We start from the raw sequence: 16,322 nt of genomic DNA on the forward strand, positions 1-16,322 counted from the left end.
GGAATAAACATATGTGACTACTACTTTTCTGAGCCTCTGTGGCTTTTTCCCAAACAGTTATGAAGCTGTGCCCTTCCGTATCTCCCCATATGCACGAGTGCTACCAGAGGAATGTGCCTGGCACTGAAGGACAGGTGACATGTCACAGGTAACAGCAAGTCTGAGGTTGTAAATATGCGGGTTGCCCAGAAAGTGGATGCGTGGGGGAGGCTGGTACTGAGTGGGTCTGGGACCAGTTGCAGAGGGAAGGGCCAGGCGTGGGTGGTGGTCTTGGGCCAGCGGGTTTGGAGGGGAAGACCACAGTGAAGTGGTGCAGTGAGCAAAGTCGATCAGGAGAGGTAACAACCAGTAGTAAAGTATTTGGCTGGGGAGGAAGTATCTGAAGTGGAACATGCAATTTGTGGAGCTGAAAGCCATGAGCTGCCTGCAGGTTGAGACTGCTGTCCGCAGCGCTGTGGGTGGAGCCGGCGTACTCCTTCGTGATGGAGGGTTTGCATGGTTTATGGAAAAGCCGCTGATTTTTTGGATGGTACCATGGTGAACTGCGTTATACGCACATTCGGATTTAGGTTTTATTGTGTCACTTTCGCTAGAACAGTTACAGTTTCCTTCCCCCTTCCCATGTTTTTAATTCAATGTCCTAGCTGAGAGAAGGCTGACAACTTTAAAGAAAAAACAAACAAAATGCCAACAAGACAGAAAAGCCAGCACTCTGCCAAAGCTGGCTGTAGGAAAGGATGACAATCATCCAGAAGCAGAGATGAAAGTCCCAAAACAAGAGAACGCTGGGGAAAAAGCAAACATATGAACAGAAAATGCAAGAGTGACCAAGGACCAAGTAGGTGAGCCCTTGTCTTAAAATTAACACTTCTAACATGTGCCTTAATGTGTAATGTTGTTTGAACTGTATTTAGTGTATGCATGCTAGCAGAAGTTAATAGCTTAAGCCAGGTATTAGGATACAGCAAAAAAAGAACAATTAATTGCAAAGCCTTTCAAAAACAAAGCAGGTGCTTCCTCCCCCCCTCCTTCCCCCCAAAAAGTTGGAAAATATTTTAAGAATCGTAAGTTTGGTCAGAGATTGGCCAAAAATAGCAAGCTATATAGCTTTGTCCCTGCAGACTGAATACAAACTCCAGAACTTGTAGTTTCCATGCAGTATTCTCAAATCAGAATAGTTTCATTCCTTTTGGTCCTCCTGCACAATGTCTTGTGCTTATATGAACATATTAATTCAGTTCAAGGACCTAAAAAATAACCAGTATAAGAATTTCTATTTTGGGGTGCCAACTTGAAAAAGAAACTGTCAAACAGATAATGATTAGACCTGTCTAGAATTATGACAGATGACATTTTCTAATACTAAACACAAAACATAAGAAAGTGGCTAATGTGTCATTTTCAATTTCAATCCATGTCCTTATTGACACCAAAATAGGTAAAGATTGCAACAGCTGATTGTATTTACTTCCCTCAGTTGTAATATCCCTTTCATGTTTAAGGAAAACTAGCTGTTAGTATGTAAAACAATTCTTTACTGTTCCATATAATGCTACCAGGACACTAGAAATATGCAGAAATGTGGGTTTTTGTTGTTGTTGTTGTTTTCTTTAAAGTGAGTTGAACGAACCACTATCAGCACCTTGGTCTGGAAAAATTATTTTGTTTTTGACTAAATTTTCAAAATTTTAAAATCAACTTATGCTGGCCATTCTAATTTCACATTGTTATTTTAAAGGAGGGAACTGCATGTTTGGAGGAAAACAAGTATTTTCATTAAAATATTTTAAAATTAAGATTACAGAGAATCCTAAGAACTGTCAAGTAGTCAAATCTAAAAAGCATTCTTGTAGGTTCTGGAACACTGAATAGAGAGATGCATTTGAAAAGTATGCTACAGTTATGCTAGTATCACTTTATAATGTTAATATGGTTTAATTAGTTCTTTTTTCTGTGTCTGATGCAGTACTGTTCTGAATAAGAGAACCCAAGATGAGAAGAGGGTGTAAAATCCTCCTGCTTCTCAACTGCAATCTCCTGAACCCTACCTTTGTAGGTAGACTCTGTGTATTTGATACAGGTGACAAGTGTGGTAGGTCTAATGGATTCAGTACTTGAAACTGAAGCAATTAATAGCAGTGGGGATTTGTTAAGTCTAAGTAATATTAATGTTTCTAAACTAAGCTGATAGTGAGAATGCTACAGATTGTTATAGTTCATTGGAGCGTCATGTCACTTTGACTAACAGTTGCAGTTTTCAAAGGGACTGAATATCTCATTTTGTAAAGCTATACCTGCGTGTTTTTTTTAGCAGTAAGGCATCACATTAGTTGTACTGCACTGCAATACAGTATGTACTGTAGAACAAGTCAGGGATATTTTCATAAAGTACTTATGTACAGCCCTAACTTCTGAGCAATAAAAAATGGAATTTTCCATTTCCCAGTAAGTCTGTCAAGTTTCTTTGTAAGTAAATCATACCATTTGCACTGCAAACAAAAGTCTTCATCCCCAACAGTAGGACTGGACTTGTCAATTAAGGACCTAATCTAAAGAACTGGCAACAGCCATACTGAAATGAGAGCTGCAGAAGTCTAAATTCTGTCTGAAGTGAGGCACTAAAACAATGAACTATAGATAAAAGCTTTATTTTAAGGAAAAATGGGTAAACTTAAAAAATAATTTAGTCCAGTGAGTAATTTTTCTGCAAATATCAGGAACAGTTGACTCTTAATACACGGCAGTAGGTTTTGTACAGTCTTCTTACAAGAGAAATGTTAATTCTATGCCATGTTTGCTCATCAAAAAGGGAGGGAATACCATTTGAATTTTGTTTCACTCTAATCTTGTTTAAAGCTGCTTGTTGCCCTTCCTCCATTATAAATATGGATATAGGTTACCAATACAAAAAAACAGAAACAGCTGCTCTCTGAGCTACAGAAAACTGTTGTCTTCAGATGTAAGTTGTGTAGAGATGCCAACAGAGAGGGACTGCTGCAAAGTATCTTTTACAAATCTTCTGGCTGTTGACCTTCATGCTCCAACATCAGAGGCTATGGCTGGGTATTTGTAGCAGTACAGTTTGTTGTCTGCACCGCCACTCAGTAGCAACTAATGAGAGGAAAAACAAACTGTGATTAGTATCAAAACTGAGCAAAATACGCAAACAGTTGAGGAGTCCAATTTTCTTTCCTTTGAAGAGCTAAACAAGAGAAGTCATGAATAATGAACTTTGAACACAAGACCAAAACCCAGAATCAAAGAGCAGAAGTAGTCTTATCTCTTGCCCTCCTCCTAAAAGTAGAAAAAGCAAAGTTTTGTGGGAAAATTTCTAAAGTTTTTTCTGCCTTTTCCCATTTCCTGAGAACAGAGGCTAAACTGAGAACCTGAACATTAACAAAATTGTTTCTCCCCTTCTACACATCTGTGTTTCTCACTACAGCAGAACAGGTTACTGTACAGTTCCCCCTTCAATATGTACTGCCATGCCCCAGCTGTCTGTTCATGCTGCCTCTTTGGTCCCCATCGAAGCAAACTACCTTTGAATATGTATTTTTCTCAGTAAGGGATTCTGTTGTTCTCACATCCTTCTCTGTTTGGAGTATTGGTGTAATGCCCACTTAATGCTATGGCACTTAAAGCTCCATCCTCCTTCCTTGCATGATGGTATGGGAAAGTGCCACAATGTGTAAGACAGTAACTCTTTCTCTTTTGCCCAGTATCAATCAAAGCACATTTAAAACTTCCTGCTCTCTTCCACCTTTAAGCATAAAGCAAAAATGGTTCGTAACTGCTTGTAGCCCTCTTCCTAACCACTGTGCATGTAAATTGAGGATCTTGCTCCTGAGGTTCTTACCCCTGCTTCTGTCCAGTCCACACACAAAACCTTGTCTTCATGAGCAGCCAAGTCGTACAGAGGAGCTTTGCAACTGGTAAAACAAAGACATTTACTGTCAAACATCCAAAATTATGTGGGCAGTTACTGTATGCAAAATTGGTCCCCGGAAGAAATATTGGCAAGATGCTATCAAACACATGTGGTCTAGCAGTTACAAGTGCTTTCACAAAGGACAGATATCCATCTGTTGCATTTTCATTGCTTTCTCCAGAGCTGATCACATCAGTTTTAACCTCTCCTATATCCCCCAAAGGAAAAGCAGCAATATTTTTCACCTGCTTGCAAACAACTTTAATGAGATTTAAGTTTAAGGAGTTTGCTTTTTTAGGAACAATTTATTATACAGTTTTCTCCTTCTATGTGGATACTGCTTGAGTGTGTGTATTTTCCAGACAAACCATTTACGTCTTACAAATGCAATTTAATTCTTTCCTTCGAGATTTGTTATGAAAGGTCTGAAAAGGGGAGCAAGTAAAGCTTCATACTACTAAGCTTGTTCTTTAGAAACAGAATGTGTTTTGTTCATTAAGACAGAGGAATGTTTAGCATAGCCTCTGCTGTTCTTAATCACAGTAGCAATATTACCATTGCTGCCTTTTGCATTTCAATCATTGCTATTATTAATGCCAGATGAGTCTTGCATTGGACCATGATACAGCTCCCATAGATGTTAAGCCATTGGTCCTCTGGTAGGACTCAAGTATTTTTCTCCCTTTCCTTATGTGCTTGACTCCTAGATGCTAAAGGATTTCCACAGACACTGAGGCTCTTCTTTCTCAGTTCTTTCTCTCTGTTCACTTTTCAGGATGTTACTCCCATTTCACTAGGTTTACTGACTCTATAAGCTCACATGCCTTTAAGTAGCAAAAAATGCATGTTTGTTTTACCTCCTTGTGTCCCAAAGCTTCACAATGTTGTCCAGAGAACCTGAAATCAGCTGATGCTCGTGGGTGGGTGACCACTTCACAGATGTTACCCAGCCTGTGTGAGAAGTCAGAGACAGGAGAACCAAGGAGCCATCTGGACAGAAGAAGAAAAAAGCCACCCAGCAGATGTCAACTGAAACAGGTCCTTTTAAGATGCATACAAAATCCAGTGAGAAAAAGCAGTCAGAGCCACACCTAGGTGTTCAAGGTAAGAGTTTCTTCTCTATTATTCTGTAATTCTAACTTCAAAAAACAAAGTGAACTTTGAAGAAAGCAAACATTGCCATACAAGTTCTGGTAAAAAGAACTAAAAAACCCAAAACTTATTTTCTCATCACTAAACTCTCTTTACAAACATTTTTTTTTTGGGGGGGGGGGGGGGGGAGGGGGGAGAGGAAGGCTTGTATTATTAACAATATAATAGTGAAGTTTTTCCCCTGAAGATAATACTGTTAAATCCTGAATCAGATTTATAGAAGCTAAACAAGTAAAAATGTCTATGAAATAAATCTGGTAGGCTCAGTCATAAGTGATTAGCCACCCTGTCAGACATGGCAGCATTACATCAGAACAAATTGGCTACTATTTCACTTTAATGATGGTCCCCCCAATTTAAACTTAGGTGTGGCATCCAGGTAGAGGGACTGACTCCCGCCAAAAAGAAAAACAAAACAAAACAAGCAAGCGAAGTTTTAGGCCTGTAACTTCACAATTGAACATTCATTAGTAAGTTTAAAAAAGTACAGAAAACTTAAAGCTGAGTTAATTTTCTAAATTGTTAGGTAAGAAATGGAAGAATTTCCATCAGATAATGGAAAACAGAAGTAATCCTTGTATTACATAAAAGCTCCCAAATGGCTTGTTTCCAGCAGAGGCATCAGAAAACAGTCTGTGAGATGTCTTCCAACGAGAAGTTCGAACTTTGTGCACATGCACGTTTTAGCTCACCTTTGCTGCGAGGATCCCATAGTCTAATATGTCTGTCAGTGCTCCCAGATGCTAAGCGTCGACACAGTGGTGAGTAGGAGACAGAATTAAACACTTTGTTTCCTGTCTGTCAAAAAAAGAAAGGAATAAAAAAGGAGCTCCTGTCTTTCATTTTGTACAGCTTTTTACTTTAACCTGGACTGTAGTTGCACCTACTGACAAAATACTTTAAACTGCGCATAGCGATCTCACCAAAGTTGATTTGAGACCTCCTGTCTCAGCATCCCACAGTTTAATGGTGTGGTCCCATGATGCACTGCAAATTTCTTCAGCATCTGACCACAGCACAGAAGAGATGGCTTCTGTGTGGCCAGAGAGGGTTGTGAGGGGTGTCTAAAATTTAAGGGTGAGAAGAGACTAGATTGAGTATCACAGACAAAGCTATTGTTTCAACAAATAAATGTGTGTCTGATCAGCCTCAGACACGTCATCAGAAGTTTCCATGTAGCCAGTTGTAACAAAGATAAATTATTTTATGTGGCCACAATTTTAAAGTGAAATTGTGGGCAAACCTGGACCTCATCTTACCCTTGTGAGGCCCAACTGTTCAGTTTTCTGCTTTTTCCGTGGTCTGTTAGCCGCCTCTTCCATTTCATCCTCTTCATCTGTAGGTACTATGACAGAAGACAGTCAAACTCGATTCAGAGACTTTTGAAATGCACTGTCATATAAGAGATTATGCAGAAACTCATGTCATCACAGTATCTAACTCATTTATGATGCATGATTTAATTTAACCATACACCTCTAATGATATCAGTATTATCTCCATTTTGTGTGTGAGGAAAATGAACATAAATTAAGTGATCTTCTTCAGGTCATACAGTTTTAAAATAGAACAACTAACTGAACTCTGAAGTTCCTGTTGTATTTTTAAAACCATCCTTCCTCATGGAAAATCCCAACAGAAGAATCAAGCCGTGAGGTAAACACAATCTTTGTTTTAGCTACAGTACCTACATATATACTCTCATACTGAAAGAGCATAACTTGTCATAGCAAAAGAAGACATTCAGATCAAGTGTGATTAGTCTATATTTCTAGAAAAGATCTGGCCATCTCGTTGTCTTCTATGTCATGGTGCCAACAATAGAACAGGAAAATAACCCATAAGCTTTTGATTTATAAAGAGTCCATATTCAAACTTGCACACTTATATTAACCTGTTAAAAACACATGAAACAGGTACTTTATTCAGAACACTCAGTAGTTTGTAAACGGCAGCAGGCAGTAGTCAACCGTACCTGAAAATTAAGTGTCCGCAAACAAAGAACAGTAACTTAAGATAGTGATATAGTCTTGCAAAGCTACTGCAAAAAATTGTTGTAGCTTGCCTTTGATATTATTACATATTCAAATTTTCCTTAAAGACAAAAATATTCAGATATCCATCATCGTTTGTCATAAGCACCATTTTGAAGTTCTGCAAAGCCAAGAATCCCAGCTTACACTTATCTTACCTGCAGACCAGATCTTTAACATCTTATCCCAAGATCCACTGCAGAACTGTATGAACAGAAACATTTTGTTAGAAGCTGATCCAGAAAGACCTTGTAAGCCATACTAAATCCATATGCTGCTTGAAAAAATTAGCCAATGCTTAAAATACATGAAGAACAGCACTAGCATCCTGAAAACAAATTTTTTTTGGTATAGATCAATTTTTTTCCCTTTCCTTGCAAGAAAAATGCCTACAAAAGACTTCTTTATTTGCTTCAGCACCAAAAGGTTTTATTTTAACCTGTCTGATATTGAGTCAAGCAGAGAAGGATGACTCCACTTTCAGTATGAATGCTCTTACTATTGAATTCCTGGATAAAAAGAAAAACTCCTTTGCCACCTGCTTTTTCTGAGTATCATTTTGCAAATTTTTTTCATATCCAATACTATTGTGGGAATTTAGGTCTAATCTGAAAACAGTTCATTACAACCCACACTCAAATTTATGCTATCTGCAACATTTACTTAAACATCCAACTTTACTCACAGAAGTCAAAAGCAGCAGTACAATATCTTGTGCTACCTAAAGTCAAAGTCAAGTATTGCTTTTTGCAATATTGGAGGTTAAGTGCATCTCTTTGAAAAGATGACCTTGTGTTGATGTAACACCAGTAATCCTTAATAACCATCATTTATAACAAGACCAGAGATTTCAGCGTGTCAGTCATAGCAACACGATGACCAAAACATGATTTTTGAAATATAGGCTGTTAACATCCCAAAAGACAAAGATTTCTTTTTGCGAGTCACTCACTTTAGTTCTTGTGCAATCAACTGCTATGGAGTCTACGCTCCCAGCGTGTCCCCTGCAGCAGTGGAGGGCTTTCACTTTGTTTCTCTCCACGTTCCACTCCCATAGCAGGATAGTTTGGTCCATAGAAGCACTGAGTAACAGGCATGATAAACTGTCTGAGGAAGAAAGAAGACATGCTCACACTCAGCCCAACTTTCCAAAGCCTTTAGAATAATTATTCCAGTCAAGAAATAAGAGATACACAGAACCCCATATACATCTCAGTTTACATCAAATTACCCTGCAAGTACAACGAATGTAAATATGTATAAAAATACCTGCTAATGAAGACTGGTTATAGACAATGTGCATGTTCATTACTGTCAATGGACCTATTTTTAGACACAATTATTTCTACCACCACTGACAGGCTAAAATAATTGTGACACCTAGATTATTGAATATTCTTTGGTTGAGGAATATTGATGTTTCTCTCCCAATAAATCAAACTATTATTAGTCCCATAATAAGATATACTGACCTTGTTTTACCCATGCCACGTCCTTCACTACTTCTGTATGCCCAGCTATTGTCATAATGGATTTTCCTTCCAAAGACCAGATTCGAGCAGTCTGGTCATAGGAGCCAGTTAATATCCTACAAGGTACAGAACTTGAAACACTCTTGTCTTTAAAACAAATGTTCTATGAAAAAACTTCTCTATCAGAAACTTAGAAAAATGTTAGTATAGTAACTGGTTATCTGAAATGAAATACTGAACTACTTTGTGTAAAAACGTGAGTTCTGGAAAGTAAATGAACTTTTTGTTACAGAGCTAAGCTTCGTGAAAGTCTACAACTGCAAGGCTAGGAGTACAGAAAAAAAGAAAAGCAATGAAATAAGAATACTATGTATGCTGCTAGGTAAGACTGATACATAATTTAAGATCTCATATGTCATTTGAAATGAAAGATAATTCATTGTTCACAGTATAGTACTAGAGCATCTCAAAGCATTTTCAAACCATTACATAGCATAGAAATGTTGCCTACCTGAGTGGACAAGAAACTTGAAAATACAGCAGAAAATGGCAATTTTAAGTACTGTTTTTTTAAAAAAAGCTCTGCACAAAGGTTCTGCGGATATATTTGTTGCTACGTGAATGTCACATTTGAAGTAAAAAGGGTTTATGCTTAAAAAATTTGAAAAGAAAGAAATCAGTGCTGTCCTTTGAGAGAAAGGACAGTAAGCAGCATTGGTATTATGCATTTGTATTAAAAATATATCATCTTCCGTGACCCTAGTTATTTTCCACTTGTGTTAAAGTCAGCATGGAACAGAGGTGTTAAACTGAGCTACTTTCCAAAGCAAGTAGCTGACTGACTTGCCAGGTCAAATCAGAACAAAAACAGAAAAAGGTGAAAAAGGAAAGATTATCAAAGAGAAAGACTACTACTCCATTTGACACCAGAGTCCTCTGCTTACAATAGGCTTAAGCAGGCAAAACTTAGAACTGGTAAGTGTGGTACCATTCTTCAGTGGCTTGAACAGAACTGATCCAGTCGTCGTGGAAGATGCATTCCTCTGGCTGAGGTGCCATGTACTTCTCCACATACTCTATCTCCACCACTTCTTCCTGAGCTCACAGACAAAATGCTTATTTAGTGTGGTTTTATTCTTTAATCAAAAATAGTAATAATTAAGTGTAGTGTGATACAAATATATAAGTTTATTGGGCAAAGATCTTGGCTGTCCAAGTCCTTTGCCACCTATGCTACTGGAACTGCGGTCTTTAGAAAAAAGTCCCTGGATCATATGGCTTTCCATAGTCTTAACAAACTACTATTAATAACAAGTTGGAAGCAAAAGAAAATCGTTTTACTCTTCAGGTTCCTCTTCTTCTGTATCTAACCACTGTAAAACTAGGATTTAAAATACTTAAATGCAGTGGACGTTTCCAGAGATAACGCTAACCTCCCCTTCTTCCCCCCTCCAATGTAGTTAGTAGAGCAGGAAGCAGAAGTATGTTAACAATGAACTGAATCAGACAAGAGTTTACTGCTGAGCTATACAATGACAACGGACGGGATAAGGATGTTCCTTGCACTGCTCAGTCCCAGGCTCCCTAACCATGAGGACTACCTGCAGTCCAGAAAGGGACTAAACACGGTAAAATAGAGGGAAGCTTCCCGAAGCCGGACGCTTTCCCAGCTGGGAGGAGAGTGCCTCGGTGCCGCCCGCCCAGAGCCCGTCCCCGGCCCGGCAGGCAGGGGCGAGGCGGGCGTCTCTCACCGTGGGGATGTTTTCCATTTCCATGTGCGCGACCAGCGGCACCCGCAGGAACTGCCCGTTGACGAGGAAGTCGAATTCCACATGCTTGTGGCCGGCTGAAACACACCGCGGGGGGGGGGGGGGAAGCCCTGCTCAGGCGGCGCCGCTCGGCGGCCGGGCCCGGGCACCGGAGCCGCCGCGAGGTGAAAGCAGCAGCCACCTACCGTCGCGGGCCGCCAGCAGCTTGTTGATGAGGCTGCTGAGGTCGCCGACCTCGGAGGCCGCGGGCACCGAGAAGGGCACATCCTCCACGGCGTACCTGCGGGCACACAGCGCCGTTACCGACCAGCCCGCCCGCGGCCCCCGCCCGCCGCCGCCGCCGCCCGCCCCCCACCTCTGGCTCTCGGTGCGGAACCGCGCCGGGAGCTGCGCCATGCTGCCGCCGCTCGAGCGCTCGGCCGCCGACTCGTCGCGCCTGTCCCAAGGGCGCAGGCGCGCGGCGCCGCAGCGCGACGCGGAGACCACAACCCCCGGCGTGCCTTGCGCGGCGTGCGGACTACGGCTGCCCGGAGGCGCCGCCGTCTCCCCCGCTGCCGTCCCGGCGCTCTCTGCGCGCGCTGCCCGGCTGCAGGGCGGGCGGCGGTTGCCCGAGCTGCGGCGCTGCCGGCGCGTGCGCCGAGGGGCGGTCCTGGCGGGGCAGCCTGCGGGAGCCGAGGCCAGGTTGAGTGGACTCCTTCTGGAGCTTTCCCCGCTCTCCGCGGGACGGCGGCGGCCGCGCCGCGCAGGGCCGCCCCCGGCGTCCCGTCCCGCCCCCTGCCGCGCGGCCGTCGGGGGTAACGGTCTCGCGCGCGCGGGCCGTCGCGCGGGGGCGGGGTAACGGTCGCGCGCGCGAGCCGTTGTGTGGAGTCGGCGTAACGGTCGCGCGCGGGCCGTTGTGTGGGGACGGCGTAACGGTCGCGCGCGGGCGGCTTGCGCCTCCTCCCTCTGAGGGGAAGGAGGCAGGGGGCCGCGTCCGCCCCGGAGAGCGAGTGGAGGTCGGCGGTGAGGTGCCCCCCTGCCCGCCGCCTCCAGGGGCAGGGCATGAGGTTCCCCCTCGGTTTGGCCCAGGGAGGGAGCAGGGCATGAGGGGGAGGGGCTGAGGTTCTCCCCCCGTTTGCCCCACTGGAGGGTAGGGAGTAAACTCGCTCACCGTTTGCCCCAGGCTGGGAGGCTCTCCAGAAGTGGAGCCCGCTGCTTCCCCAGGGGCTGGGGGTGTAGGGGCTGTTCCCATGCGGTGCTCCCAGGCTCTCCATCAGTGCTCACGCTGCTGGACCTGTGGGCTTGGTGGCCGCCCTCACCTGAGGGAGAGCCAGTCCTGCCGTATGCCCAGCCCTGGCCAGGAACGGCCAGTGTAAGGCAGTGTGTGGTACCGACTTTGCCCCCTTGATCACAGTGGCGAGTAGTTTTCCTTGAGGGGCTACATCACTGCCGCAGTCTGGAGCTCAGGAGGGCTGGGGGGGATGATTGTTGCTGCTGATAGCGTCTTTATACAGTTTGGCTTGTGTTTGCATATAAAGTGACACATAAATAATAAAATTCCTTTTAAAAACAATAACCCCAACATACAGTGAATTCTAAAAGAAGCTGTAAGTGATTTTTTTTTCTCTTGGAGAAGGATGCTTCTGTGAGCACTTAGTGTGTTTGATTCCCCCCCCCCCCCCTTCCTGCCTTTTTGACAGTTACTTGTGGGCTCTCTGGGAATAGCTTGAGTTTTCACTGTGTGATAATTCAGGTTGGGGTGAATTGCTGGCACAGACAAGTGTTGCATCTTGATGTTTTTCTGAGACTCCAGTCATGTTTTCTGTGTCTTTTGTCAAGTGTATTTAAAAGATCTATGTTTTATGTCAACATTAATAATGTTGTAATTGCTACAAGTGTGTTTTCTTATTACTTGTGTTAGATACACAAAATAACTTACTTAGTTTGAAAAGCATTTTAAGTAGTAGCTCCCAGATTTTTTTGTAATGACTCGTCAGTTATTATTGTGGTTTGTACGTCAGTTGTGAGACCTTCTGTGCATACTTAACAGTACCCCTTGTTCTTCCATGATGGAGATGAGCTGTATCTCGGACCTGGTACAAGTTAATGTAAAGCTACAATTGTAACTCATTCACTTGAAGGGATCACCATGCCCTAAATTCCTCCCCATTATATTCTACTATAATTGATGCCCTTTATAATGATTTGCTTGTCAGAGAAATGTCATCAGAGACCACTTTTTCAGAGAGGGTGCTTACTTGTATTAAGCTTTGTAATTATCTTAGATCTTTTTATAGTAACTTTGAATTATTTTGTGGGAAACCTGGAGCAGATTGCGGGTGAGGCTTTTAACTGTGTGCATTTCCTGTCATGAATTATAAATAAAACCAAAACAAGAATGAGGCATATCCCTATCAGAAGCACTAGAAACATGAACTTGCACACTCAGGCTTTGATTTTTAACATGGATATTTATTGAAAAGTCAGACTTCAACAATGTAAGAGAGTTCCCTTTTTTACCCCATGTTTTTCCCCAGACAAAGTGTTCCTAGGCAGAATGTTCTTACTATCGCAATAGACTCATCTGTTTTTTTTACAGTTTAGCTTTCTTCTTGAGACTAAAATCTTGCACTGTCGACTCAGTACTAAAATAATTAGCTCTGGGATTCTGAAAGGCAGTGCTTCCATTTGGGATCTGGCCACATGTTGCCTTCACATAGAGGCTTCAAAACTGAGGGAAGGTGGAAGCAAGAGTTAATATGAGACCTTAAAATGATGTTGGTCTAGAATGTATGTATTTTTAGGGACCACTGCTTGTAATTTCTAGGTATAGGTGTGATCATGAAATAAGAAATGAGAGGGAAGAAAATACAGAAATCTAGTACTCTGCCTTAGGTGGCAGTGGTGGGGGATAACTAGCCAATAATGTTTTTTTAAAGTAATGATATTTTTATTTTTCTGTTACTATCTTAAAAATGTTTATATATAAAGATCAGTATATGGGCTTCTGGATTACAGATGATATTGATAATTCTGTTATATGAAAGATTCACCTCTGTGTATTGAAATCCTCCTACTCTTGAGAATTTTTGATGTTATGCAAGCTACATTTGTGGATGACAGTCATTTTAGTGAGAGCATAGCATATGCAACAGGTGTCACTAGTTTTGACAGGTGTATTGTCATGGGAGCTCTTGATGGCAAAATGGATTGAGGTCTTCCTGCCTTTTGCTTTTTGCTGAATGATCTTAAACTGTCAGCATATTTGTCTTTGGACTTGAACTGCTGATGGTAATACTGTAGGCTAGACTGCAGTACATAATGTATGCTTTCTTGAAAATCCTGTGTGTAAGACTGTACTTAAGACACCAGCAATGGTCAATGTTTTTGCTTATGCTAGCGTTCCCCTGGCTGCTTACTCTCTGGAGTGGAACCAAGCATAGCAACGCCACAGATATGAGTGATCCTTTTATTCTGAGCAAAGTGCTTCCCAGATGGGAAGCAGAGAGAAGGAACCAGTCTTACAGTGTTAGAATAGGCTAACTATTGGGTTGGAAACAGCCTTGGAGTGGTGGAATTCATGGAGAGCAGAACATAGGCTAGAGTGGTTTGGGTGGAGCTGTCCTAAGGCTAAAGCTGAGGCATAGAGTTGCTTCTGTTTGATGTATGTACAGAGGAATAGAGCTTTTGATCCAGTTTTACACTAACACTAAACTGTGACACTTCTTCAACCTATTATTAAATGTATGATGCAGTGGTGTTGCATTTGAAATTTTTGTGATGCGTGTTTATGAAAGGAAGAGATACTTGTGTATTATTTACTCATCCGTGGCCAGCTATGCCCATGTATACATATACACAGCATTTAACTGTCTTATTTAGGCAATTTGCTGGCATTATTTTTATGACTATGAAATCTATTAAATATGTTTATACTTCTAAGTATCAGTAAAAATATATTATTTTAGAACAAGAGCTATCTTTTCTTGTTTGGAGTTTCACAGAACTTAGGATAATGACACGTGTGTGGTTAAACTATGAAGTTTATTACTGCCCAGGGTGATGTGCATGCTAATAGTCTACTAGATTAAAACGGTGGTTAGACAAACTCACAGAACATGTACCAAGGGCTTTTTAAACAGAAAGATACTACTTCAGGCTCAAGAAATTTCTGGGCTGTTTATAACTGGAAGCTGGGTAAATATTTATTTGCCCTACTGTTATTGTTTTTCCCTGTGGATTATTGTTAGCCAGTGTTGGATGCTGGATATTTGTCTTCATGGACCATTGGTCCATCTCAGTGTGGCTATTCTTGTGTTCCGTGGTAGGTTTCTAATGCACTCAGAGTATATGCCATCAATATCTGTGGAATGAACATCTTCAGTCTATAAGAGTTAATGTATTGCTTTGGCAAAACTGATGTATCTTCTTACTTTATGTCTTTTAATTGGGGAAAAATGATTGAGTAATGGTGAAATCTAGTTTTCTATGCTTTTTCATTTGCTGTTAACATCCTTCAAATGTTTAAACTGAAATTTCTCATCATTTTCGTCAAATCCAAAGCTGCAAAATATTCAGTAAACATGAAGTAACTTCATTTGGAACTAGGTTTGGAGTGTTATCATTTGAAAATTGAATGGAAAACTAAATCTGCTGTAGATTAAAGTATTTAGTATATTGAGCATATGAGCAGCTTAAGTTTGGAATGTTCTTCGTATCAGCAGTATGCTTTATTAAGCTTCAAAAGCCAAAGAGATGTGGATTTACTTTGCCCGTGGTCCACTATGTCTTTGCAAAACAAATTTGTGCTTCATGGGTTGTACAGTTCTTTTCAGATGATTTACTAGCCTTGTATGTTCTCTTTACTAAAGCAGTAAATGGTTGAAATGTCACAACCAAGAAGGTCCATCTCAAGAAGTGTACCATGCGGTGTAGTGAAGAAGATAAGGCTGGTAGGAGTCATGTGCTAACATAATGCTGCCTGGCTTTAAAATAAATCCTGAAAGAAAAAATCCTGAATGCTTCCCCCCCTCCAAAATTGCACAAATTAAGATTTCTTCTCTTTGGTTTGGCATTGTGTACTCTAGAATATATATACACTCTAGTAATGTAGAGGACAAGTTAATTTAATTGACATTTTGTCTCATTGTTTATATGTGTTTGGGTTTGGTTTGGTTGCTGCTCTAAAGGGTGTACTGTCTAGGAGAAACATTATCCTGTGGATGTAGCAGTTCACTGCCTAATATTCTCTGCTTGCTTAGAGGTTTAGAATGGGCAGCTGAGCTTTTTGAAATACTTTTCTTGTGGGATGTGATCCCACAAATGTCCGAATTTGTGGGAGCTCTGGCTTTTTGTTCTTTATCACATGATTCATGCCATGCTTTGTTTTGAATATCTGGCATTTTTCCTGCCTAAAATTTATTGCTGCAAACTAACAATAGTAATTCTTTTTCATTTAGTTGTTGTTTCATACTGCTTTAAAACAACTGTAATTTACTTCAAGATGGCTGCATGGCAAAGAGGAATAACACAAGTCCTGTGTGTTTACACAAGTCCTGTGTGTTGAAGTAGATGAGTAGTATTTTTATAAGGCAGTGCTGACTTTAAATATCAAGTATTCTCTAGATGTGTGAAGTTGTTAGATGTGTGCTCATGGACATATTTAGACGAAGAGGATGAGGACATGTATGTATGTTCTGTATCTGTGTGCACAAAGACAACAAGTCAAAGTCTGTGATTTCTTGGAAAACCAGATTTCTCTTGTATGAGGAGCTAAACTGTGCTCCTGGAGCAATCCACTGAAATTTTTCTGTAGTGAGAAATATATAAAATAATAAGGAGGCAAGGATTTTATCTTGAGAGCTCTGCCATTAGCTTGTAATGGGTTTGGAACTTGTAAGGCTAAATTAGTAAGACGAGAAAAATACAGCAATGTCTTGGTTAAGTCTAAAGTACATTTACATGGGAGGCTGAAATAAAGTTTTTTCAC

General features: G+C 41.2%; 2 protein-coding genes and 2 long non-coding RNA genes across 11 annotated transcripts in view; 3 read left to right on the top strand and 1 right to left on the bottom strand.

Moving 5' to 3' along the window:
• LOC112989448 (uncharacterized) overlaps window positions 1-2,500 on the top strand; it is a 28,749-nt gene extending 26,249 nt beyond the window's left edge. For 2 of the 3 annotated variants that reach the window (XR_010390037.1, XR_003260833.2), the window contains 2 exons: window positions 58-148; window positions 645-937. This is a non-coding gene — a long non-coding RNA (uncharacterized LOC112989448). Of the gene's footprint in view, window positions 1-57; window positions 149-644; window positions 938-1,966 lie in introns of those variants that run through there. The other variant, XR_010390038.1, reaches the window with a different exon arrangement.
• A 132-nt stretch (window positions 2,501-2,632) lies between these two features.
• On the bottom strand, window positions 2,633-10,842 carry WDR12 (WD repeat domain 12). Its single transcript, XM_026123411.2, has 13 exons — window positions 10,710-10,842; window positions 10,540-10,634; window positions 10,337-10,431; window positions 9,574-9,680; window positions 8,586-8,701; window positions 8,066-8,220; window positions 7,272-7,317; window positions 6,340-6,425; window positions 6,004-6,144; window positions 5,773-5,878; window positions 4,786-4,918; window positions 3,857-3,929; window positions 2,633-3,111 (listed from the first exon to the last, which is right to left on the bottom strand). Exons 1-13 carry the CDS (start codon window positions 10,748-10,750, stop codon window positions 3,034-3,036), a joined length of 1,272 nt encoding a protein of 423 aa, XP_025979196.2. The 5' UTR covers window positions 10,751-10,842; the 3' UTR covers window positions 2,633-3,033.
• Window positions 4,901-5,922, top strand: LOC135328883 (uncharacterized). Its single transcript, XR_010390039.1, has 2 exons — window positions 4,901-5,032; window positions 5,694-5,922. It is a non-coding gene; the product is annotated as an uncharacterized LOC135328883 (long non-coding RNA).
• Window positions 10,834-16,322, top strand: part of CARF (calcium responsive transcription factor) — a 37,627-nt gene continuing 32,138 nt past the window's right edge. Inside the window, exons 1-2 of one of the 6 annotated variants that reach the window (XM_064515212.1) lie at window positions 10,916-11,035; window positions 15,205-15,285. In XM_064515212.1, coding sequence (XP_064371282.1) covers window positions 15,258-15,285 — 28 coding nt within the window. In that variant the 5' untranslated portion in view covers window positions 10,916-11,035; window positions 15,205-15,257. Of the gene's footprint in view, window positions 11,149-15,204; window positions 15,286-16,322 lie in introns of all 6 variants that reach the window. The other 5 variants (XM_064515214.1, XM_064515213.1, XM_064515216.1 and 2 more) reach the window with 5 other exon arrangements.

Source organism: Dromaius novaehollandiae, chromosome 7 (genome assembly GCF_036370855.1).
Source record: "Dromaius novaehollandiae isolate bDroNov1 chromosome 7, bDroNov1.hap1, whole genome shotgun sequence".
Taxonomy (NCBI): Eukaryota; Metazoa; Chordata; class Aves; order Casuariiformes; family Dromaiidae; genus Dromaius; species Dromaius novaehollandiae.